The sequence below is a fragment of the Mesoplodon mirus genome (assembly GCF_964341445.2).
Source record: "Mesoplodon mirus genome assembly, chromosome: 19".
Lineage (NCBI taxonomy): Eukaryota > Metazoa > Chordata > Mammalia > Artiodactyla > Ziphiidae > Mesoplodon > Mesoplodon mirus.
The window spans coordinates 63,337,823-63,363,493 of NC_138995.1; the positions used below are offsets into that span (position 1 = coordinate 63,337,823).

Sequence of the window (25,671 nt, forward strand, 5' to 3'; positions counted from 1 at the left end):
TGCAGGAATCATTTTAATGGATCAGACAGGTAGAGATGCAGAAATCTTTAGGCTGCTGCCAAAGGATAACTCAATTCCACCTATTTGCAGTCCAGGAGTGATGTTCCATATCTTTATAATAGCTGTTACAACAAGTGGCCCAACCAATCAAAAGGAATACTGACTAAAAGAAAACATCCCTTATGGCCCATACATAAAGCCTAATATTTGCCCCGTGTCTCTGGTCAAAATACAAAGAATTAAAAACCTGACTGGCTTAATTAGAGCCATGTGTGACTGGCAGTCCAACAGAACAATACAGAATGAAGGCAAAGTGCCAACAAAGAGTTAGGAAAAGCATGTGTTAAAGACAAAAACAGATTTCAACATATATACTGAAAAAATATATATATATAGACACACACACACACATATACACGCACATATATTCAATATTAATTTTGATTCTATGACTACAAGATTATTTTACACATAAAGTTCTGCAAATCACATATTGCATTTAATATATTGTGGACAGACAATACTCCATAGGAGCACATGTAGAGCTTAATCTCTTTCTAACTGGACAATACTGTATTGAATAATCACAATTTAATCAATCTGCTTGGCAGGATACTGAAATCCTATTTGTTGTAATTAAAAAGATTTTGCAATCAACATTTGTATCTATATATTTATTCCACTGGGATGAAACTCCTAGATCTAGAATTACTGTTTCAAAAGGAATGCATATTTATAGTGTGGATAGGTCATGCCATATTGCCACCCCAAACAGGAGGAGACAAATCTACACTGGTAATGATGAACAGCCTCCTGTTTTCCCACAATAACTAGTATGGGAAATTAACTGCACTTTAGATTTTAATCCATCTGCGAGTCAAGAAGATTCGTTTTAAATCTGTAATTTTCTGAGCAACGAGGTTAAGAACCTAACAAATTTTCTTTATTCGAGTTTTTCCACTGTGACACGCCTGTTGGTAAGCACTGCCTAGTTCCCCGACTGCTTTGTGTCATAGCACTGTTCTTAAATGACATATTTTTTCATTTGCATTGTATTTTCTGCCAGTTGTCTCTTACATCTTTTTTGACACCTTTCACCATATCGAACTTTATTTAAATCTTTGTATAGGCCAGCTTACTCTCTTCATGTCTTCCAGGGCTCCATGTCCTACTCAGTAAAGCCTTCCTCCTTTCTGTGTTCGCCTCTAACATATTATTTCATAATTAGAGGCGATAAATACAACTGTATTATATTTCTCTGTAAGGTCTAGGTATGCTCCTCTTTTTGGAGAGTGGATAATCAATTTTTACAACATCATTTCCCCAATAACGAAACACTAATCTTATTATATACCAAAACATTTTTTCAATGATTCTTTTTTTTTTTTTTTCTGGCCGCACCACGTGGCATGCGGGATGTTAGCTCCCCCACCAGGGATCGAACCTGCACCCCCTGCGGTGGAAGCACAGAGTCCTAACCACTGGACCGCCAGGGAAGTCCCACCAAAACATTTTTTAAATGTCCTGCTATGTTTGACAAATCATCTTTCCTTGTGTGGATTTCAACTGTCAGAGCAAACATATCCTACTGGGACTCCGTTGGGAGTGACAATTTACAAACATTTTAACGGTATTACTTCATCTAGAAAAATATAGTATTTCTTTTTATTGACATTTCCTATTGTTCAACAGTTTAATAACATTCTCACCTCTATTCATAAGTTCCTTTATAGTTTTTCTTGCTTTTGATGGGAGAGTTGTATTATCCTCATAGAAATAATTAGAACCTTTTGTGTATTTTTCTCTGCACTGGAGCAGGAGTCGGCACGCTTTCTCTGCACAAGGACAGAGTAAATATTTGAAGTTTTGCAGGCAATACTGTCTCTGTTGCAGCTACTCAGGTCTGCTATTGTAGAGTGAAAGCAGCCCTAGGCAGTATGTAAACCAATGAGCATGGCTGTGAGCCAATAAGACTATTTACAGACACTGAAATTTAAATTTCATATAATTTTCATGTTGTCTTAAGCTATTATTCTTTTCACTTGTTCCTCCATTAAAATAATTTTAAAAAATCAGATCATGGGCCGTACAAAACAGTCAGTGAGGCTCTGGCCATGAGTCATAGTCAAGATTAGTCTGCCTCAAGGTTAGTGGTTCTTTGAAACTTTAATGGAATTCACGCATAAGCCCAGGTGACTTTTTTCTTTTTTTTTTTTCTGTATGCGGGCCTCTCACTGTTGTGGCCTCTCCCGTTGTGGAGCACAGGCTCCGGACGCGCAGGCTCAGCGGCCATGGCTCACGGGCCCAGCCACTCTGCGGCATGTGGGATCTTCCCGGACTAGGGCACAAACCCGTGTCCCCTGCATCAGCAGGTGGACTCTCAACCACTGCGCCACCAGGGAAGCCCTACCCAGGTGACTTTAAATGATCAAATCTTGCCAAATTTTCTAATACATGTCAGAAGGTTTAACTGTACGCAGGTGAGCCTTGTCTTCTCCTCTGATTGTTTCAGTTCTTTTCTTCCAGGTGGCCTCCTCACCCATGTTCTCTACACACTTTCTAAGACTGTTGTGAGATGTAATTTTCTCACCAACAAGGTCACAGCACCTTACACTTTATGCAGATAAATGAAAAGCTATAATACTAACTCAACATTATGGAATCAAGTTTTAAACCAGAACAGGCAAAGCCTCACTGACTGTCTTGAAACGCCTGTTCCTGATCTAATGTCTGGCTTCTCTTAGCTTCATTCTATGCATCATTTTCAGTCAGAGTTGCCTATGGTAACTTTTCAATGTCTGAAAACAATGTTTTTAAAAGAGCTACCATTACTGAACGCTTAGTATGGACCAGCCGTTGTGCTACACACATCTTATGCATTAATCAATATGAAGGATCTCAACATAGGTATTTACATGGGGAGTAAATGAATTCTATTTTCACTTAAAACAAAAATCTTCACGTTCTAACTGCAAAAACGTGAAGAACAAACTTGTACAGGACAAGAACAGAATAGACAGAAAGGAGAGAGAGAACAGGTTTTAAGCTGCTGGAGTGGTCTGAGTCACAATGTCTCGGGACTATAGTGATGGGAGTGAGGGTGGATTCCAGAGAAACTTGGGTAACAGATCCACAGGATTTGATGTAGCAGGTAAAGAGGGGCGTGCAGGTGGTTCTCCAGTGTGGATTCTCTGATGTGCAAAGTGTGTGCTCTGCCTGAAGACTTTTCTGCTTCTCTTATGGTTGTGGGGTCTCTCTCCCGTGTGCACTCTTTTGTGCTGATTGAGGTGTCCGATTTGGATGAAGGTTTTCCTGCATTCCTTGCATTCATACGGTTTCTTTCCAGAGTGAATCCTCTGATGGACGCTAAGGGACTGCCGATGGCTGAAGGCTTTGCCACACACGCTACATTCGTAAGGTTTCTCCCCAGTGTGACTTCTGCGATGACAGATGAGGGACGACTTTGTCTTGAAGGCCTTCCCACATTCAATACATTCGTAGGGCCTTTGGCCAGTGTGAAGCCTCTGGTGCTGAGTGCAGGAGGAGTTGTCGCCAAAGGCCTTCCCACATTCCATGCACTTATAGGGTTTCTCTCCCGTGTGAACTCGCTGGTGTTGAATAAGGTGTGTGGTCTGGCTGAAGGCCTTCCCGCACTCCTTACACTCATAGGGTTTCTCTCCTGTGTGAGTTTTCTGATGCTGCGCCAGGTGAGCCTTCTGGGTGAAAGCTTTGCTGCAGACCTTACAAGCGTAGGGCTTCTCTCCGGTATGAATTCTCTGATGGGTGGCCAGCTGGGAACTGATGCTAAAGGACTTACCACATTCCCCACATTCGAAGGGCTTCTCGCCAGTATGAATCCTCAGATGGCTAGCAAGGTGTATATTCTGCCTAAAGGCTTTCCCACATTCTTTACATGTAAAAGGCTTCTCTCCAGAATGCACCCTTTGGTGCTGAGTGAGTGAGGCATGATGGCTAAAGGCTTTTCTACACACCTCACATTCGTACGGTTTCTCTCCTGTGTGAATTCTCTGATGGACAGTCAGGGATGAGCCATACCTAAAGGCTTTGTCACACACATCACATTTGTAGGGCTTCTCTCCAGTATGAATTCTCCTGTGCTGATTGAGTCCAATGTGATCACTGAAGGCTTTCCCACAGTCGATGCAGTCAAAGGGTTTCTCCCCGGTGTGATAATACCTCCAGTGACGGATAAGGGATGTGTTCTGTATGAAGGCTTTCCCACATTCCATACATTCGTAGGGCTTCTTGCCGGTGTGACATCTCTGATGTCGGGCAAAGGATGAGCCGTCACTGAAGGCCTTTCCACATTCCTTACATTTATAGGGCTTCTCTCCAGTATGAATTCTCTGATGCACGGTGAGGGATGAGCTCTGGGTAAAGGTTTTCTTACATTCATTACATTTGAAAAGTTTTTTTCCTGCATAGATTCCTGTATGTTTTATTACCACTGAACTTGCGGGGAAAGTTTTCTTAACTGAATCACAGTGGTGAACTCTCTCTTCTGAAATGTCCAAGTGGAACCATCTTCCAGATTTGTTATACGGACACTCTCTTTCCTTAGAGAGGGTTTTGCTGTGAGTGACTGCCTCCTGCCTGAATTGTGTCTTCTGACCTGCCAGCTTCCTTTCACACAGACCCTCGGCATCCCAGCTTCCTCTGAGAGTGGAACTCTCCAGGTTAGGGTTTGAAGTTCTGTCCGTTACCACTTCAGCAAATGGATCCTGCTTCAGAAATAACTCCTGGGTCTCACGTACAGACTGCTGGCCTGAAAGATATCAAGAAAATAAACAAGAAACAAACATTTCTTTTATCATAGGCTGGGAGAAAAGGAATCTACTAAAAGGAAAACTGTGAAGAAACTCACTAATTGGTGAATTAAACCCTAATTAAACCACATAAATTGTGCACCTCTAAAACATGTGAACATGCAGTGTACAATGTATGTAAGATGACCCCAGACTGGATTCATACGGGAACCCAAGAGAGGTGAATAGAGAAAAAGTTAAATGTATGTGGAATCAGTCACACATCAGAAGCGTCAGGAGTCAGAAAAATGTTCTGCAATCACATCACCTAAAAATACAGTCTATGACAGTCGTTCTCTTCACCCTTTCTCACCCCTGGCTATGCAGCTTTGATGCCAGGGCAGTCATCATGTCACCAAAGTTGTTCCAAGAAGCACACCAAACACAAAAGGACAGTGTGTTCTATAACGTTCATTAAGAGGCCTGAAAGCCCAATAACCCCCCTACAACCAGAAATGGTGTTTCTGTTAACTGTATCTTATTCGACTGATTTCAACAGAACCTATGGTGCCAACTGATGGCTAAAGTTCAGTGGTCACATAGAGATCATTTTTACACTAAACTGCTTGCTTCTGCAAGCCTGAAAAAATCCTCACTTCTTCTCTGGCCATTTAGTAATGGAATTTCTCATTCTGGAGAGACTCTTTTTATAAAAATAGTGAGTGCTGATATTATATTTAATTACATCATACACACCACTGATCAGGTATATGGCTTACCTCAGACTACAAGCTTGCAGGGAGGAATGATTATGTCTGAAATCCCTTTGCTAAATCACTTAGCATGTACCAAAAACTTGTGCAAGTAGAGCCATATCACAATAAATGTACAGAGATCAAAGTGGTGTTGGGGAGAGAGATGATGCAGAGAGTCAGATGTTTGGGAAAAGATGATCTTTAAAAAAGGAAAATGAAGTATTTTTTTTTTAATGGCATCTAAACACTGAAAGCTTTCCTTCTTAGGTCAATAACAAGACAAAGATACCTGGGAAGTTCCAGCCAGAGCAATTAGAAATAGAAATAAAAGGCATCCAAATTAGAAAGGAAAAAAAAAAACTGTACTTGCTGATGATATCATCCCATATATAGAAAACCCTAAACAATCCACAAGAAAGGTATTAGAGCTAATACATCAAGTAATCAAAACTGCAGTATACAAGATCAACACACAAAAATCAGCTGTATTTCCATACGCTAGGAATGAACAATCTGAAAAGGAAATTATGAAAATAATTCCATGAAAAATAGCAGTGAAGGAATAAGTTATTGAGGAATAAAGTTACCTTAAAGGGTACAAGACTGTACACTGAAAACTACAAACATTGCTTAATAAAATTAAGAGCTAGATAAATGGAAGGACATCCTGTGTTCATGGATAGGAAGACTTAATAATGTATTCATGGAGAGAAACAAGGAAGAATTAAATAAGCAACAGAAACAAGACCAAACTAATTTGTTGTACAGTACAAATGGGAGTAACGTATCTATTAACAGAAACAAAAAACCATGAATGAAACAAAAATCAAAGCTAAAGCTTCTATAAATGAAGCTACCACACAATCTAAAATACTGGATAGCAAGAAACACCACATGCAACCTTTCAAGCCACAGGAAATTGGGGGAAAAAATATCACATTTATAAAACAGGATTTACATTCATGCTATATACAGGCAAGGAAATATGACCCAGCAGAAATGTGGGCAATGGGCATGAAGACATCACTAACAGAGTATAAAAACCCTGAATGGATTTAAACACATGTATTCACAACCTCACAAGTAGTCTGCAAAATAAAAATTAAACAAAAACTCAATTTTCACCCCACAGCTTGGAAAATATAAAAAAAAAAAAACCCGAAATACTATTAGTGAAGATGTATGGAAACAGGCATTCTCATATATTGTTTACCAATGGTATTATAGCCTGTTATTATGTTCATGAAACTTAAAAGACATGTATACTTTGATCATGCAAAGAGATATGAACAAACTGGACCACAGTTTATTACAGGTGAAAACCAGAAAAAACCTAAAGGTTCAAATATCCTCAACAGTAAATTAGTTAAGTAAATTATGGTATTTCCATATATTGTAATACTAGACAGCCTCTTAGACGAAGTTTCTGTCTACTTTCTAAGGATACAAACAGAAGGAGAAATCATAAAAGTAGTAATATATTGGACTATATAAAATTTTTTTTAATTTTATGTACAATTTAAAAAATTCTAGTGAAAAGAAAAATACTTATTACCATATGTGAAAGATAGTTTGAGACAATACATTAAAAAAATAATGTTTACATTAAAAAAAAACCACTGGGACTGGACTGGCGGTGCAGTGGTTAAGACTGCACTTCCACTGCAGGGGGCACGGGTTTGATCCCTGGTTGGGGAAATAAGATGCCACATGCTGTGCAGCACAGCCAAAAAAGAAAAAAAAAAACCCAAAAAACAAAAAAATAGGGACTTCCTTGGTGGTCCAGTAGTAAAGAATCTGCCTTCCAATGCAGGGCTTGTGGGTTTGAACCCTGGTCAGGGAACTAAATTCCACATGCTGCATGGTCATAACTACTGGGCCCGTGCACCTCAACTAGAAAGCCCATGTGCTGCAAACTGCAGAGCCCACATGCTCTGGAGCCCATGCGCCACAGTTAGAGAGAGAAAACCCACACGCCACAACTAGAGAGAAGCCCGCACGCCGCAATGAAAGATCCTGCATGCCACAACTAAGACTGGACACAGCCAAGTATTAAAAAAAAAAATCAAAAACAAAAAAAGCTTAAGACACAAATAGAGAAATGGATATAAATGAGGGACATTTTACAAAAGGATAAAGACAATAACAAAATTTGGGGAAAGTATTCAACTCATTTTCATAATAAAAAAATAACCTTAGGCTATAATCTTTCACCAAATAAGAAGCTAAACATTTTCACCAAACTACCCAATGCTACGAAGATGCAATTAAACCCATACATCTAGTCATCTGGTCATTGCTAGAGTCACTAGAACAGAAAACTCTCAGAGCCCAGCAGATTTTCACTTCCAGGGATACAGGCATCCCCCAAATGTACAGCCTTCACTAACATAAAGGTGCCTATTATAAGTATATTTTTAACACCAAGAAACGTGACGCAACCTAATTGAGCAGTGGCACACGGAACATGGAACTCACGTGAAAACATCGGTACGCAGGACGGAATGCAAACTCTATTTCTACCACGTAAAACAACATATGTGTTCATCAGGGCTTGAAGGGCATAAAGTTGTCTTGTTAACATATTGTGATTACGGGTTATGATTTTCTATTCCTTTCCCAGACAGGTGACAGGATTACACTTTCTGAAAACCATTATTTTCAAAAGTTTCTTTTCCTTCCTTGTGTATCGAAGAAATGGCCCTCCGCCCACGTCTTCTTGCAATCCATCTGCCCACCCTCTCCGACCCAGACAAGGATTCTCTGGGGGGAACCCTCTCCTTTGCCTCTGTAAGGCCATGTTGGGAACTTCGCAAGCTCTGGTTTATGCAAGTCATCCATGCACATGTCATCCCCTCCATGGGAGTAAATATTTGATGGCTGAGGACAGAAGTGTAAGTTCCCTCGTTCTCCAATCGCCTGCCAATGTCAAGCCGAGTGGCTCCCTCCTTCAATTTGTGGTTCTTACAGGAATGGATGCATCACGAAGTGAGTGGCCATCTGACCATGAACATCAGACCTTTGCAAGACAGCTCCAGAAACCCTCGGGGTCTGGAAGAGATCATTTAAGGAACCAAGTGGCTGATCCATGTCTGAGTGGCCAAGGACAGGAGCAGAGCTACAGGGAGGAGTTATCAACCAAGAGAAGGTGGGGTGGGGGGCAAGGAGGAGGGGAGGAAGGAGGAGGAGGAGGAGGAGGGGAGGGGAGGGGAGGGGGAGGGGAGGAGGAGGAGGAGGGGAGGGGAGGGGGAGGGGGAGGGGAGGGGAGAGGGGGAGGGGAGGGGGAGGGGAAGGAAGGGAAGGGGAGGGGGAGGGGAGGGGAGGGGAAGGGGAGGGGAAGGGGGAGGGGAGGGGAGGGGAAGGGGGAGGGGAGGGGGAGGGGGAGGGGGAGGAGAGAACAGTGTAATTTTCAAAGCTCGGATCTCAATCTTCTTTCCAGACCCGAGGACGTGGTGGGCTTTCTCTGTACGTTAGGGAGCACCTGGCCTCTCTGGTGAGAACTACACTCTGGCTTGCAGTGGCGTTTCCACCCCAGGCCTCCCGCGCTCACCTGGGGACGGGTCTCTTGCCAGCTCTCCTTTCACCACCCAGGGTTCCTTCCCAAGGTCCAGCAAAGAGACCAAGTCTAGCTCAGACACACAACATCCTGCACATGGGAAAAGACAGGGGTTTCGGTCATACCTTGGCATTCTTAAATGGACAACCAATTCCTTGGCTTTGAAGGAAGAGCGCTTTATTACAGGAAGGACCAGGAAGAAAAGTGAAGAGTATTTTAAGGATATTGAAGTTGATGCTTCAAGTATGACAAAGATACTAACTTTCAACTCTACAAACATCACACTCTTAAGAACTGCGAGTAAAAATTCAACCCAGTGCTTTGGAAGACAACCCCGTCACCCCACCCCACCCCCAAACACACATACAATTCAAAACTGAGGAACAAAAATGGGGGCTCCTGAAGATTCAGATTTGGGAGAGGAACATCCTTACCTACTGCCCTCAGATTGTGGTCCTCCCACATGACATTCTTACAGAAACTCTTCCGAGTTGGGTCTGGCCGCTGGGAGACATCTACGGCCATGTTCGTGATGGTCACCAAGCCCTGAAATAGTACAAACACGTTTCTCATCAAACCGTGCTCGTGAACCCATGATGGCTCTGTGGGGTGGGCTGCATCCACATGCTGTGAGAGGCACTCTGTACCAAGAATTTTCACTAGGTTCTGAGTGATACTGGTCACATGATGACTGAGCTAGTTATGTCGTATATGTTTAGGCGGAAAGAAAAGAAAAATAGGGGAAACTGTTTGTGCCATGGAGAATCTGTAATTTCTGGAGGAGAATGACAGTACAGAGGGTATGGATTTCCTGAAGTTCACTGGAGGCTTCCTGACAGTCAACACACGTTGTTCAGTGAAGTCTGCAGAGGGTTGTTCTCTCATATGAAATCCCTGATGAAAAGGAAGGGTTGAGAGCCTATTCAAAGTTTTCTCACATCCATTACAAGTCAAACATTTCTGATTTAAACAGACTTGTTTACGACTGGCTGTGACCCACTGTCCCCCCTCGTGTGTATCAAGACTGCAGGTACTCCCTCTTCTGGGGGGACACTCTGTCGGTAAGCAGCCCTGGATTCCAACGGAAGCTTCTCCCACACTTACTGCAGACAAGATCGCTGTCCTAAGGACGGGTTTCTTTGTGAGGGACACAAGGAAGCTCCTGGGAGTCATCAGCGTTGCCTCTCTAAGTGCCTTACTAGGAATCTCGCCGAGTCTACCTCATGCAACTTATCCGTAAGCGTGCCTCCCCCTCCATGTACACCCTGACTCACCAGATGCCTCTCCAACACAGCACTGTAACCCCAGTCTTCCCCTAGAACGGAGCACTCCAGACTGTAGGTCGTGGGCCTCTCCATGAGCACCGCCTGGGAGGACGTTTCTTCACAGAAGCTCTTCTTTGAAGATAACTCCTTAGTCTTTGGCAGAGCCCGTGAGTCTAAAAGATATTTTTAAGAAGGTAAATATCTCTTCGATGACATATTAGTATGAAGACATCTTCCAAAATGTAATCAGATGGGAAGAAATCCTCAGAAAAGTATACTGTTTTGAAAGCTGTTTTGTATGACCAACTGGCCTTCCATTCCCAAATCTGCGTAGCTTTAATCCTGAAGGACACAATGTGAGTTTTCACACCTAGATGTTGACCAAGTAGTGCATGGTACGGTTTTAGCAGGAGACTGGGGAAAGAGATCGAAGTGCAGGAGGTGAGAGAGTTCACAGAGATTTAAATCTAATATGAAATGTGGCCAAAACAGACAAAGAGGCGGTACAGCCTATTGAAGGAAACGCTAGATGATCCTTATCTCAGCGCTATTACGGAAGTCTCACTTTGACTCTTTCTCCATTTTATTTAGCAAAAATTTCTTCTTTCTTAAAAAAATAACATCTCTTTTTTTTTTTTATTACAATGCTAACTAACCAATGTTCAGATCCTGGCCTTAAAAGTACAAGTCTTCAAAATCAACTACAGTCTCAGCAAGAGAGGAAGGGTCAACAGAAGGGAAAAAAACAGTCCTGCCTCAGAAAACTAGCTCAGAGAATGCGATTTAGTACCATGATAAATGGAAAACTTTCCCCCAAAACACCACTCCAGTTCTCCTGGGCCATACGATGACCCACGTGAGTCGTCAGAGTTTGTAAACTGTCCTGTTGATACAAACTTTGCCGCCAAAGTACGGTTTGAACAAAGAGGTCTTACAAGATTCTCAATTCTCTAGAAACGGTAGTCATTTCCTATTACAGGAACCTCCAAAAGAAATCTGTAATTCTGATTCCTTGTCTTACTTGGTTAACTTGCTATTCCAGAAATAGTGTTGTGGTTGAAATCTCTGTACTCCCAAGTGGTATAAATATGATGATATCTGCATCACAACATCTGCAAGAACATTCCATCAAATCAGAATCAGTGTCCCTTCCTTCTGAGAGCCAGTCGCCCACCTGTGTGCAGCCTGTTTGCACGGGGGAAGTCCGCCTGGGCCCCAGACGGATCACGGCCCAACACAAATCCTCTCCTGAACTACCAAGCTCTTTCTTCTCGTTCTCACCTTTCTGCTCAAGGCTCTACCCTTGTGCCTCGTTTCCCTGGCTTGAAACCGGGAATAACTTTTTTCTTCCTCTTAGGTACCTATTTACACTAATCATATGTAGGACAGCACTTTCTACTGCACTTACGTGTACAGAAATGTCTTGTCGCCCCTAAGGGATGGTTAGTTTTCTAACGGCTTACGCTCATCTTCCCAGCCAGCACCTGGTGGGCTCACTCAAAGCTGACGCGCAGTAACAATCAGTTAAAAGAAGTCTGTAAATGAAAGTCATTTCATCAAAGAGAAATAAGATAGTAAAACCTACATCAGAATCAGCCGAAGATTTTTAAAGAAAGTGACGATTGTGTTAGTGTGAAAGGCAAAAGAGTAAGATGGGTGCTGGGAAAACATGAGATCCAGAGGAGAAGACAAGAGTTACCAGAGTTGTAACACGACTTCCCTGGTGGTCCAAGGGTTAGGACCCTGCCTTCCACTGCAGGGGGGTGCGGGTTCAATCCCTGGTTGTGGAACTAAGATCCCAGAGGCTGCGTGGCGTGGCCACAAAAACAAACAAACAAAAAAGTTACACTTAGTTGGGGGGGGGGGAAGCAGAGGTGGAGAGAAGAGATGGGGAGAAGGAGAATTTGCAAAGCCCAGGCCTTGATTTTCCCTCCAGGCCAGGGGCTCAAGTCTGCTGATGATCCCAGGTGCCTGAGGGCTCAGAGCTGCGACCGCCACGGCCTCACCCCACCTGGGTCTCCCACGCTCACCTGGACATCCGCCTCCTATCAACGTTCTCTTCGCCGCCCAGGGCTCCTTCCTCTGTTCCAATGAGGAGATCATTTTGGGCTTAGAAACACAAAGTCCTAAATATGTAAGAAGAAACGGGACGTGGTCATGCTGTGGGTCTGTCCTTGGCTTGAAGGAAGAGGATGGTGCAGGGTGTGGTGATGAGGAGGGAGGGAGGGGCCTTTACCCAGCGAGACCAGGCTCCTGTAGTTTTCCAGCATCACACTCCTGTACAGACTCCTCTGAGCAGAGTCCAGCCACTCCCACTCTTCTGGGGAGAACTCTACAGCCACATCCCCAAATGTCACCAAGCTCTGAAACGGCAAAACCACATTCTTGCTGGACCAGTGCTCAGGCCCTGCCCCCCAAATGCACATGTCGAAGTCCCAACGCCCCGTACCCAGAAGGTGACTGTATTTGGAGACGGGGCCTTCAAAGAGGTGACTAAAAGTTAAATGAAGTCACATGGTTGGGCCCTGATCCAATCTGACTGGTATTCTTGTAAGAGGAGGAAGAAATCAGGGATGGGTGAGTGCAGAGGGAGGACCATGTGACAACAGAGCGAGACGGCGACTGCCTGCAAGTCAACGAGAGAGGCCTCAGGGGAAACTAACTCCGCTCACCCCTTGGTCTTAAACTTCTGTCCTCCAGAACGGTATACGGTTTGCTGTTTTAGCTGCCCAGCCTGTGGTGTTCTCCTTATGGCAGTCCTTGCAAGTTAATATAGGGGCCTAAGGGTTACCTCCTCTTCATTTTAGGTAGGAGATTATACAGGTGAGGGAAAATACCCAGTGATGTGGAAATCTAGCTAATTACTGGACAGCGGGCCTCATTACATCGTAAACTTCAGAGAAAAGGGAAAAATAGACAGCCTCTACCCTTGGAGAACTGGCAATTTTGTGCTAGTGACAGGAGGTACACACAAGAGAAATATGTGACATTAATTAGAAACAATAAATAACGGAGGCTAAATTGTTCCACGCACAACAGGTACCAGAGCGTTTTTTACCATGAGGACAGTCAAGTGCCCTGGATCAGCACAAGAATGGGGAACTAGGAGACATTGCTTTGGGAAAGATCCCCAGTGTTCTGAGCACTTCCTGCAAGTAATGATAAATCCTTCTTTCTCCCGGGGGAAAAAAAAAAAAGAATGGGGAAATAAACCTGGAGGTGAACATCACATGACTAAACCCCAAACTGTGTTCTAAGGATTTCTATTTGCTTTTAGTGCTCACCCCATGTTGAATGTTCATTTAAAACAAACAAACTAACTGAATTCTTTTTTTCTGAAATAAAGATGAGTGTATAATTAGAATGAAAAATACGATAAAGCTTTTCATTAATAAGATGCCTTTGAGAATCAAGGTGTATTGTACACCACAGGGAATACAGCCAACATTTTATAATAGTTATAAGTGGAGTATAACCTTTAAAAATTGTGAATCACTATGTTGTCAACTACACCACAATTACAAAAAAAGAATCAAGGTGCCATCTCAGAGAAGCAGTAAGTATCGAGGAGGCATTGCAAGCCCGTTTATGACTGGGTCTGCTACTCACGTACTGCTGGTGGAATTTTATGTAGCATAATTTTATGATTTCAGGGTACAATGCTGATACATCCTAATGTATTTCAAACATTTATTCAATTCAAACTGACCTCCAGAATCTGAGGCTAACAGAAGGTATATTTAAATATCTGGCAGCCTTGGGATTTTCAAAGCATAGACTCAAGTCAGGAAGCAAAAAAGTCCAACTACCCCGAAGGCTGTCCGTTCACCGGCTCTGAAACCTCGGCTAGTTACTTAACCCCTCTACGTCTCAGTTGCCCATGTTTAAGAGGGAAACATCAACAAAACCAACCTCACAGACCGTGACGTGGGTTAAAAAGGATGGCACAAGCACGGCGCTCAGAATGTGAGGTGCCTTGTAAACGCCAAATGAACATTCACTGTGCTGACTTTGACCCACGGCTCAACCTTTCCATTTAAATTCTACCAGCAACGAAAGCCCCTTGGAGATTTGTTATCTGTTGAATAATATATAATACTATCACACATTCTTTAACTTGCACCAACTTTGAAGATTTTTAACTGAACTGTGTAAAGGGTTCTGTGAGTGGTATCTTGCTTTGTGTGGAGATGGTGAATTCCCGATGCAGGGCTCTCCTAAGCGGGAGATGCCAAGGCCCCATAAAACACGGAAAACACCTGGTAACACCTGCGGGAAACAGCCGGGAACTGCTTAGTCAGCCCTGAGCAAAGCCCTGCTCAAATGCAGGCCAGCTCACAGCAGCAAGTCCTCAAGTCAGTGCACCCAGCCTCAAAGGCAGAGGAACGGATTTGCTGGCCGGCCGAGTGGCTGGCAGGAGCGCTTACCTCGCTAGGCAGGCTTGGCTCTCATTCCCTGGGTTGTTCACCCTGATCTGTTACTGATCTGCATTTTGCACCAGCGGTTCCTTAAATTCTTTCAAGTTTTGAAAATTGCACAAGCCTCAGCAGTGGAAAATCTTTAGGTATATGAAAACCCAAACATTTCGAAGCATATGCTAAGTGACATAAGCCAGAGAGAAGGACAAAAACTGCATGATTGATCTCACCTATATGTGGAATCTAAAATAGTCCCAACTCTTAGAAACAGAGAGTAGTATGGTGGCTTCCAGGGGCCAGTGGAGGGGGAAATGGAGAGGTGATGATCAAAGAGTACAAAGTTTCAGTAATGCAGGATGAGTAAGTTCTGGAGTTCTAATGTACAGCACAGTGCCTATAGCTAAAAATACTGCACTGTATTCTTTTCTTTTTTGGCCACACCCCACAGCTTGTGGGATCTTAGTTCCCCAACCAGGGATTGAATCTGGGCCCTCAGCAGTGAAAGCACGGAGTCCTAACCACTGGACCGGCAGGGAATTCCCTGCACTGCATTCTTAAAGTCGGCCAAGAAGGTAGGTCTTATGCTAAGTGCTTGCACTGCCAAAAAAGTAAGAATACTAAAGAGGGAAGGGAGGAAACTTCGGGAGCTGATAGATAAGTCTATGGCCTTGATGGGGTTGCTGGTTTCATGAGTATATATTTATCCTCAAACTCAGCGAGTTGTACATATTAAAAATGTGCAGCTTTCTATGTGTCAATCTTGCCTCAACAAAGTGGTTTAAAAGCAAACAAAACATTTCAATGCAGATTTTTTTTTTGGCAAACATTTTCAATTGCGTTCAAAGACATAGGTGCTGAGACAGAGGCTACTTTTCTGCTTCTTTTCTGACCTAATTCTAAAAGATGGGTTTTTGGGACTTCCCTGGTGGTCCAGTGGGTAAGACTCCGTGCTCCCAATGCAGGGGCCCGGGTTCAATTCCACATGCATGCCACAACTAAGAGTTCGCATGCCGCAACAAAGATCCCACGTGCGGCAACTGAGACCTGGCACAGCATGAATAAATGAATGAATGAATGATGCGTTTTTGCAGGTTCCAATCTTACAATTCTAACTGCCTGCTCCTTGGCTGGGAAGTCTTGCACTTATTTTTTTCAGATATTCAAATAGCTTTCAGATATTCCTTACTAAATGAAACAAGATATACACATTATATGTAGTATATAAATTGTATACAAATTACAGTATCTTTTAAAATATCTTCACAGGATCTTTACAGTAACTTTATAAGTCTGTTGGAGCCAGAGAATATGTTGCCTATTTTTCTAGCATTTGTTCCTACTTTGTTATTGGTAAAACTGGAATTTGGGGGCCCTTAAAGAGAAGAATACAAGTTCAAATATTTTCTTATACTGGCAACTGGGTTTTTTGGTTTTGATTTTTCTTCTTAATAAGAAACATCCCCTTCCCCATCTCTCCAATCCCATGTTCCAGAGGGACCCCAAAGTAACAGTACGTGCATAACCTTTTAAGACATTTTCCCAGTTTATACAGATTGCTCCTTACATACAGAATCAATGACTTTTGTTAGCTCTTTGTCTGAAAGTTTGTGTCCCCCTAAACTTCCTATGTTGACATCCTAATGCCCTGTGCAATGGTATTTGGAGGTGGGGGCCTCTGGGAGGCCCACCCTCATGAATGGGATTGGTGTCCTTACAGATGAGGCCCCAGAGACCTCCCCAGCCCCTTCCACCATGTGAGGACACAGCGAGAATGTGCAGGTCCTGGTCTTATTCCTGTTGCCATCATACAGATGTGTAGACTTTCAAGTGGGTTTCACAGGGTCATACTACACCACAGAGGAAACACACAGGTACAGAATCTGTACTGATAATATGAAATTGATCTGGTGCTTTAACTCTCAATCATATAAAGACGAGATAAACTTTAAAAACAAATAAAAACCAAAAAGCAACTTTATCCTTACAGAAAAATACTTTGTGTTAACTTTTTACAGGAAAAAACGAGTAAAAAGTATTTTACAGGAGGGACTTCTCTGGTGGTCCAGCAGTTAGTACTCCATGCTCCCAATGCAGGGGGCCCGGGTTCGATCCCTGGTCGGGGAATTAGATCCTACGTGACGCAACTAAAGATCACACACACCGCAACTAAGACCTGGTGCAGCCAAACAAATGAATAAAAATTAAAGCAAACAAACTAGTTTAAAAAAAAAAAAGTATTTTACAGGCAAAAAAAATGCATCAAAGGGTTTTTTTTTGGTTCAATTCAATTCAGTTAATTTTTAAAATACACAAATGAAAAGTCTGTAATAATTTTTTTGAGGGGGGTAAAGTTTACTTTTTTTTAAAGTAAAAAAGTAAAATCTAGAATTCTAGCTTTTGAGACCCTACTGCTGTTCCATCCACATATAATTTTTAAAGTATTTTGCTTTCATGTAACTTTGGTAAACTTTAATCCACAAGGAATGAAAAACTTCTGGGAATATACTCATAGAAAGTAATCAGAGATAATGCACATTTTCAGGTATAAAAAGTATCATTGTAATGCTATATTAAATAGTGAAACATTGGCTCCAGGAGAACTTTAAGACTACATTCACACATTCATCCACCACATATTTTCCATATCAGGCGCTGGGGCAACAGAATCCAAAAGCCCTGCCTGTGTCAAATGTACTTTGTGGTACAAGAGAATCAGACAAGAGAAAACCAGATAAACTAAGTACATAGTATGTTAAAAAGTGCTAAGAGTCTTAAAAAGTAAAGCAAGGAAGAGGGATGTGAGGAATTTGGGTGGGAGGCTCTGAAATTTTAGACACAGTGACTAGGAAAACGAGAAGGCAACTTTTGAGAAAGCAAAGTGAGTGATGGGGGAGTGTGGTAGCACACGTCAGAGTTCAGGGGCCTGGGTCACTCGGGGCCCTGTCAGTCACATTAAGGATCTGGCCTTCATTTGGTAAAGCCACTGGGGCGTTTGAGCAGAGAGTGACAGAACAGACTCCTCTGGCTGCTGCACTGGGAAGCGACCACGGGGAGCATGAGCAGAAAGGGCCAACGGTAAGATAATGAGGACCGAGGCGGTGGTGGCAGTGGTGATAACTGTCAGATTCTGGGTACAACATGAAAACAGTGCTGACAGGATTTGCAAATGGACCAAACGTGGGAGGTGAGGGCAAGAGAGGAGACAAGAATGAGAGCAGAGCTTGTGGCCTGAGTAACGCAGAGCATGAAACTGCCAGAGAGACAGAGGCGATGGTCGGGGGAACCCCAGGAACCTGGGTCTGGACGTGCTAGGCTTGTGTCACCTATTTGACATTCACGTGGAGGAGTCCAGTTGGACACAGAGGCCTGGAGCTCAGAGGAGAGCTTTGGGCTGGAAAGGCGGATTGGGAGAAGCCAGTGCTTGGCTGGTCTGTGCAGACAAGAACGGGCTGACCTCTCCAAGGAAAGTGCTGCAGACAGACAAGAGGAGAGAGCCAAGTACAGAGCCCAGAGGCACAGGGACAGCTGTAGGTCAGGAGGATGAGGAGGAACCAGCAGTGAAAGCTGAGAAGTCAGGAAGGTGGGAGGGCCAGGTTGAGCTCTTTTAGGGGGTGGCAGTTACCTGTTTTTGTAAGTAAAATTTTATTGGAACGCAACCCCACCCAATCACTTACATATTGTCTGTGGCTGCTTTAGCTCTAGAAGGCAGAGAGAAGTAGCTGCAGCAGAGACCTCACAGCCTGCAAAGCCTAAAATACTTACTACCTGGCCCTATACAGTGAAAGCCTGCCAACCCCTGAATTATTTCAAACGCCAACGGTCGTCAAGCGCCAAAGGTAATCAAGAAAGACGAAGAACTGAGTACTGCCTTTGGTAATGTGGATGGAGATCACTGGTAATCTATGCAGTCTAGGCAACTGGAACCCAGCTCATACGTTTATGAGCTGGCGATCACATATTTAGGAGACACAGCTGACAGAAACAAAGAATTTATTAGCATTCTAAAAAGCAACGCAATCAAGTGAGGAAAAGACAGCCATCCATGTTGCACCAGGGCTGCCCTTTCCTCTTCTGTCTGCCAAACTTCTCCTCTCCCCTCCCTTCAAAACATGGGGCTCAGAAATCACCTCCTTACTCTTCCCCGACAGGCAGCTAGGAGCCAAGAGTTCCTCCCGCCTACTCTCACAGTACCCGGTCCTAAAACTCACACTCAGAACCTTGTATGCTTCCATGACTTTCCACCCACAGGCTGTGAGCTCCTTGGGAGCAGGGGCTGGGGCTTAGCCATCTGTCTCTCCAGGGGCTGGCACAAAGAGAATACCAAACACACCAGGTACAATACAAGGGGCTGTCCTGTTTGCGCTAAAGAGTACCTTTCTGCTCCGTCAGAGGCCCTCTGAGAAAAGCTGCAAAGGGAGGGGCTGAATCGTTTCTTCGATGAAGAACGAACTCTGAGTGGGATGAAGAGGAAGCAGGGAGGGAGGCCCTGGGCTGTCCCTGTAGCCCATCGCTCACCAGAACGTGAGGAAATGGGAACCAGCTCCCCTGACAGGTCTCTTAGATTGAAAACTTTTAAAAGAAAATAAATATTATTAAGTCCTGAAAAGCAAGCTTGCATTTCAGAGAGGAGAGAGGAAATGCCAACTCACCTGGGAGGTGGCTTGCCGTTCAATTCCTGTCCCTGCCGCCTCCTGCTTGTGTCTCCTCACCTGGACAAAGGCCGTGTCGCTGGAAGGCAGAGCTGGGGGAAGAGAGAGAAGTAGCTACAGGCCAGATCTACACCACGCTCCCCTCCTGCTGAGTCTTAAACGACAGCTGTAAATCTGAAACGGATTCAACAAGTGGAGCGTCAAATGCTCGAGCATGAGTAGGATGGGACCAGTTTTGAAGGGTCACCTGGGATGTGGTCGCTACTCTACTAGGGGCTGTCACGGGTAGGGAGGGGGGGTGTCTTCTCTCTAGGAGCCCTGAAGTAGGGAGGAGGCCGGTTAGAGTGATCCTGTACCGCGGACTGATGCTCTCGGGTTGAATTTCCAGGACTTTGGATGCCCCCATCCAACAGCCCCGGGGCCCAGGGACGCCATTCACCAGCACTTGGGCCCCGAGAAGCCTCCTGTCCCAGACCCCACCCTCCCCTCACCCTGAGGGGATGAATTCGTCCCCGTCCACCCGCCGGGCCACCTGTCACACTCACCTCTGTTCTCAGGCCCCGTGGTCGCCGCTCCCCGCTGGCCCCTGAATGTGAGACCACTCCTTGCGCGCGGCCTTCCCCGGGCAGGGCAAGGGAAAGCAACCGGGGTCCCCGCGCTCCGGCCGCGGCCCGCTCCGGGCTTTGTGCGCGGGACGCCTCGTTGCGGCGGGGATCCCAGGCCGCGGGCCCGCGCGCTCGCCGCCCCCCGCATGTCACCACCGTGCGTGCACACGCCCCCGGGGTCGCGCAAACACACCCTGCCCGCCCGGGCACGCCGGGCACCCAGCGGGCCCTGCCCGGCCGGCCGCCCAGCCAGCCACCCTGGCTGGCCAGCTGGAACCCAGGTGGCGGGCCGCCGCCGGAAGTGGGCGTGTCCGTCAGCCGCGGCGCCCTCTGGGAAACAGAGTCCCGGCCTGCGTCCCGGCGGCGCCAAGAAGAGCGCGGGCGGGGAGGAGAGGGCCCGTCTGGGCCTACACAGCGTCCGTCGACTCGGCCCCAAGTCAGCGGCTCCTGGCCGTTCCGGACCGCGGCTGCCCAGGTGGTTGTCCACACAGGAACCGAGTCTGGCCGGAACTACAGGCCGCGCCGCTAAACAGGACAGCGCCCCAAGGGCTTATGGGAGTCGCTCCCGGCTAGGAGCGCGCGGGAGCTGTTGCAAGCCGGGGCGGGGCTTATGGAGAGGGGCGGGGCCGCGGGGGACATTGACGATGTCTCTGGGCGGGGCAGGTGGTGTGGTCCTTGGAGTTCGTTTCTCCCAGGTGTCAGCCAACAGAACTGGGGGATGTGCGGTGGGGGAAGGGCAGGGTCCAGAATGTGATTGTGATGGGGGGTGTGTGAGCACAGTGTGTCTTCCTTGTGTCCGGTCTGCAGCCCACCTTTCACCTCAGGTGGGTCCCCTCTGCTGATGCAGGGACCTCCCCCACCTATCCTCCAAATGCCAGGCTTCAGGGACCACCAGGAATGAGCAGTCTTCCCCCAAACTTTCCCCTGGGCTGGCTCCTTTTTGCTATTAGCCTCTCATCTCCTGGGAGAGAGCTGCGCAGCCCCGCAAATGCCACCAACCCCTTGTCAATGAAAATAATCAATAAATATATAATAAAAATAGAAAAGAGTTTTATTTGAGCCAAACTGAGGACTATAGTCCAGAAGACAGCCTCCCAGATTATTCTGAGAAATTTCTGCAGAGAAGCATGGTTTTCAGCACAGTGTTATATACTGTCAGAACAAAGAACATTAAATAAGTCAGAGGTACATTTCTTCAAGGTCTGAGTTAGCTGAGGCTTGTATTCATTTACATGTTTAGGGCTGGTCTTATCAGAGTCGTTCAGAACTTTTTTTAAAAATTTATTTTATTGAAGTATACTTGATTTACAATGTTGTGTTAGATTCCAGATTTTATTAGGAAGGCTTTCAGCTTTTCATCAGAGTATTATCTTGCCTGTGGGTTTGTCATAAATAGCTTTTATTATGTTGAGATATGTTCCCTCTATACCCACTTTCATAAGTTTTTATCATGACTGGATGTTGAATTTTATCAAATACCTTTTCTGTATCTATTGAGATGATCATGTGGTTTTTTTCTTTTGTTGATGTGGTGTATCACATTGATTGATTTGTGTATGTTGAACCATCCTTGTGACCCTGGGATGAATCCAACTTGGTTGTGGTGTACAATCTTTTTTATGTGTTGTTGGATTCAGTTTGCTAATATTTTGTTGAGAATTTTCCCATCTACTTTCATCAAAGATATTGGACTATAATTTTCTTTTTTTGGTGGTGTCTTTGTCTGGTTTTGGTATCCCAGTGATGGTGGCTTCATAGAATGTCTTTGGGAGTGTTCCCTCCTCTTCAATCTTTTGGAAGAGCTTGAGAAGGATTAGTATATAAGTTCTTCTTTGTATGTTTGATAGAATTCACCTGTGAAGACATCTGGTCCTGGACTTTTGTTTGTAGGAAGTCTTTTTTTTTTAAATTACATATTCTATTTTATTTCTAGTAATTGGTCTGTTCAAATTATCTATTTCTTTTTGATTCAGTTTTGGTGCATTGTATGTTTCTAAAAACTTGTCCATTTCTTCTAGGTTGTCCAATTTGTTGGCATATAATTGTTCATAGTATTCTCATTTTTTCATTGCATTTCTGTGGTATCAGTTGCTATTTCTCTTTCATTTCTTATTTTGTTTATTTGGGTCCTCTCTCTTTTCTTCTTGGTGAGCCTGGCCAAATGTTTGTCAATTTTGTTTACCCTTTCAAAGAACCAGCTCTTTGTTTTATTGATTTTTTTCTATTGCTTTTAAAAAATCTCTATTTATTTCCTCTCTGATCTTTATTATTTCATCCCTTCTGCTGACTGTAGGTTTTGTTTATTCTTCTTTTTCTAATTCTTTTAGGTGGTAGGTTAGTTTGTTTGAGATTTTTCCTATTTCTTGAAGAAGGCCTGTATCACTATGAACTTCCCTCTAAGAACTGCTTTTGCTGCTTCCCATAGATTTTGTATGATTGTGTTTTGTCATTTGTCTCAAGGTATTTTTTAATTTCCTCTTTGATTTCCTCCTTGACCCATTGGTTTTTTAGTAGCATGTTGTTTATTCTCCATGTAATTGTTGTTTTTCTCATTTTTTTTCCTGTGGTTGATTTCTAGTTTCATGCTCTTGTGGTCAGAAAAGATGCTTGAAATAATTTCCATACTCTTAAATTTGTTGAGGCTTGTTTTATGTCCTAGTATGTAATCAATCCTAGAGAATTTTCCATGTGCACTTGAAAAAATGTGTATTCTGGTTTTTTTTGGATGTAATGTCCTGAAAATATCAATTAAGTCTAACTGTTCTATTGTATCATTCAGGATCTCTGTTGCTTTATTGATTTGCTGTCTGGAAGATCTGTCCATTGATGTGAGTGGGGTGTTATAGTCCCATTGATTTCCTCCTTTATGTCTGTTAGTATTTATTTTATGCATTTGGGTGCTCCTATATTGGTGCATATATGTTGACGAGTGTAATATCCTCTTCTTTTATCATTATATAGTGTCCTTCTTTATCTTTCCTGTTTATAGCCTCTGTTTTGTTTGATATGAGTGTTGTGACCCCTGCTTTCTTGTCATTTCCATTTGCATGAAATATCTTTTTCCATCCCCTCACTTTCAATCTATGTGTGTCCTTTGCCCCAAAGTGGGTCTCTTGTAGACAGTATATTGTAGGCTTTTTTGTTTTTTTTTAATCTAACCTGCCACTCTATGTCTTTTTATTGGAGCATTTAGTCCATTGTCATTTAAGGTAATTATTGATAGATATGTCCTTATTGCCATTTTAAACCTTGTTTTCCCATTGATTTTGTATTTCTTCTTGTTCCTTTCTGTTTTTCCTTTTGTGGTTTGATGATTTTCTTTGTATTATGCTTGTGTTCTCTTCTTTTTTGGTTTTTGTGAATCTATTGTATGTTTTTTGATTTGTGGTTACCCTGTTTTTCAAGTATGTTAACCCCTTCCTATATCTACTTGCTTGGACTGGTAGTCATATAAGCTGAAACACATTCTGAAAAAAAAAAAAAACCCACTACATTTTCTTACTCTCCTCCCCACATTGTATGATCTTGACGTCCTCTTTTACATCTGCAGGTTTATCCTTCTGCCATTCATTGTGGCTATCAGCACTTTCACAGAAAATTTTGCAGAACTTTTTTTGATTTTTAAAAAATCTGTGCACTGGCTTATTTAAGTGATTTACTTTCCAGTTGTGATTTTCTCTTTCCTATAGAGTCTTGCTGCTTTTCTATTTAGAGAAGGCCTTTCAATATTTCCTTTGGGCTAGGTTTAGTATTGCTGTATTCTTTTACTTTTTGCTTGTCTGAGAATTTCTTTCTCTCTTCTTCTATTCTATTCTTCTAAATAATCTTGCTGGGTAGAGTATCCTAGGTTGCAGATTTTTCCCTTTCAGGACTTTGAATGTATCTTGCCCCTCCCTTCTAACCTGCAATGTTTCTGTAGAGAAGTTACCTGATAGCCTTATGGGGGTTCCCTTGTAATTAACTTTTTCTTTTGCTGCCTTTAGAATCCCCTCTTTAACTTTTGCCATTTTAATTATGATATGTCTTGGTGTAGGTCTGTTTGGGTTCATCTTGTTTGGGACCCTCTGTGCTTCCTGTACCTGGATATCTGTTTCCTTCTTTAGGTTTGGGAAATTTTCAGCCATATTTCTTCAAATGCATTTTCAATCCCCTTTTCTCTTTCTTCTCCTTCTGGTATCCCTATTTTGCATATATTGGCATGCTTTATATTATCCCATAGGTCTCTTATATTGCTTTCTTCTTTTTTTTCTTCATTTGGCTTTCTGTCTGCTGTTCTGATTGGGAGATTTCCATTATTCTATCTTCCAGATCACATATTCATTTTCCATATTCAATCTGCTATTTATTGTCTTTAGCTCAGCTTTCACCTCACCAAATGAATTTAAAATTTTTTCTTGGTTCCTTTTATAGCTTCTAGTTTCTTTTTACAGTAATCTGCATTTCTATCAACAGCTCTTAATTCCTTTAATATTTTCATTATCTCCTTTTTTAAATGCAGTGTCTATTAGACTGAGGAGGTCTGTTTCATTGTTTGTTCTTTCAGGGGAATTCTCTTGATCTTTTAATCTGGAGTGACGCCTCTGCTTCTTCATTTTACTTATATTTCTCTTACCCTATGGGTTTAGGAGGAACAGTTATCTACTGTGGTCTTAGGGGGCTTTTTTTTTTTTTATGTTGGCTAAACATGCTGCGTGTCTTGCGGGATCTCAGTTCTCTGACCAGGGACTGAACCTGGGCCATGGCAATGAAAGCACCAAATCCTAACCACTAGACCACCAGGGAACTCCCGAGGGCTATTTTTATATGGAATGTCCCTGTGTAGCCTGCGTGGTTTTAATACTTTTGGTGCAAGGGCTGCTTTTAGTATGGATGCCTGCTGCGTCTTTCCCCAGTGTGTGCTGGCCATTATCCACTTGATGGGCGTGTGACTGATGTTGCGGTGACCAGAGCCTGCCCTGGATAGTGAGTGGGGCTTCCTCTTTGCTCTGTGGTTTTCACTGCCCTGTTGGGGTAAGGGCATGCTCCCTAGTTGTTGGAGTAGAGGCCCCCAGACCCATTTCTAAGCTGTGGTGTGAGGTGGGTGGGATGGGAGAGGAGTCAGTGAGTATTCCTCAATTGGAGCTGCCCATCAGGCAGCACGCTGTGGTGTCATTTGTCACCTGTTGTGTGGGCTCACAAAGTACACTGTTGTTGGCACTGCCCTCGGCCCTGCCTCCACTGTGGGAAGGCAAGAAATCAGCCCAGATGTCCCTCAGGCGCTGTGTTCACAAAAGTACAAGCACAGATTTGTAGGCACTGATCCACTAAAGTCAGGTATCGGGACTGCAGCGGAAGCAGCCCAGACTCCAGGCCAGCCACACAGCTGCTAAGGCCAGACTATCCCAACTGTGGGAACACCTGCAGTCCACTTGGCTGTCCTGCAGGCACTGAGTTTACAAAGGCGGTGGCAGTAACATAAATCCAAGGTGTGGACAGCCGCTGAGGATCAGCTCTGATTTCAGTCCCGTCTCCATTCTCTGGCCAATCGCTGGTGCTTACGCACTCCCACACTCCCAGAGGTCCAAGAAAGAGGCTGGTATGGCGGGCCCTCCCCTTCTCAACATCAAATGAAACTGGTCCAGACCTCCAGAACCACCCTGCATGGGAAACACTAAATG

At 43.8% G+C, this 25,671-nt stretch overlaps 1 protein-coding gene across 1 annotated transcript in view; it reads right to left on the bottom strand.

The window, feature by feature from the left end:
* Window positions 1-25,671, bottom strand: part of LOC309794837 (zinc finger protein 28 homolog) — a gene marked incomplete at its 5' end in the record, with an annotated part of 26,509 nt that continues 838 nt past the window's right edge. The window contains 8 exons of the mRNA XM_082606711.1: window positions 1-4,786; window positions 9,072-9,167; window positions 9,512-9,623; window positions 10,352-10,515; window positions 12,373-12,468; window positions 12,579-12,705; window positions 19,410-19,501; window positions 19,955-20,539. Of these exons, the coding sequence (XP_082462837.1) occupies window positions 3,081-4,786; window positions 9,072-9,167; window positions 9,512-9,623; window positions 10,352-10,515; window positions 12,373-12,468; window positions 12,579-12,705; window positions 19,410-19,501; window positions 19,955-20,539 (2,978 nt within the window). The 3' untranslated portion in view covers window positions 1-3,080. The remainder of the gene's footprint in view (window positions 4,787-9,071; window positions 9,168-9,511; window positions 9,624-10,351; window positions 10,516-12,372; window positions 12,469-12,578; window positions 12,706-19,409; window positions 19,502-19,954; window positions 20,540-25,671) is intronic.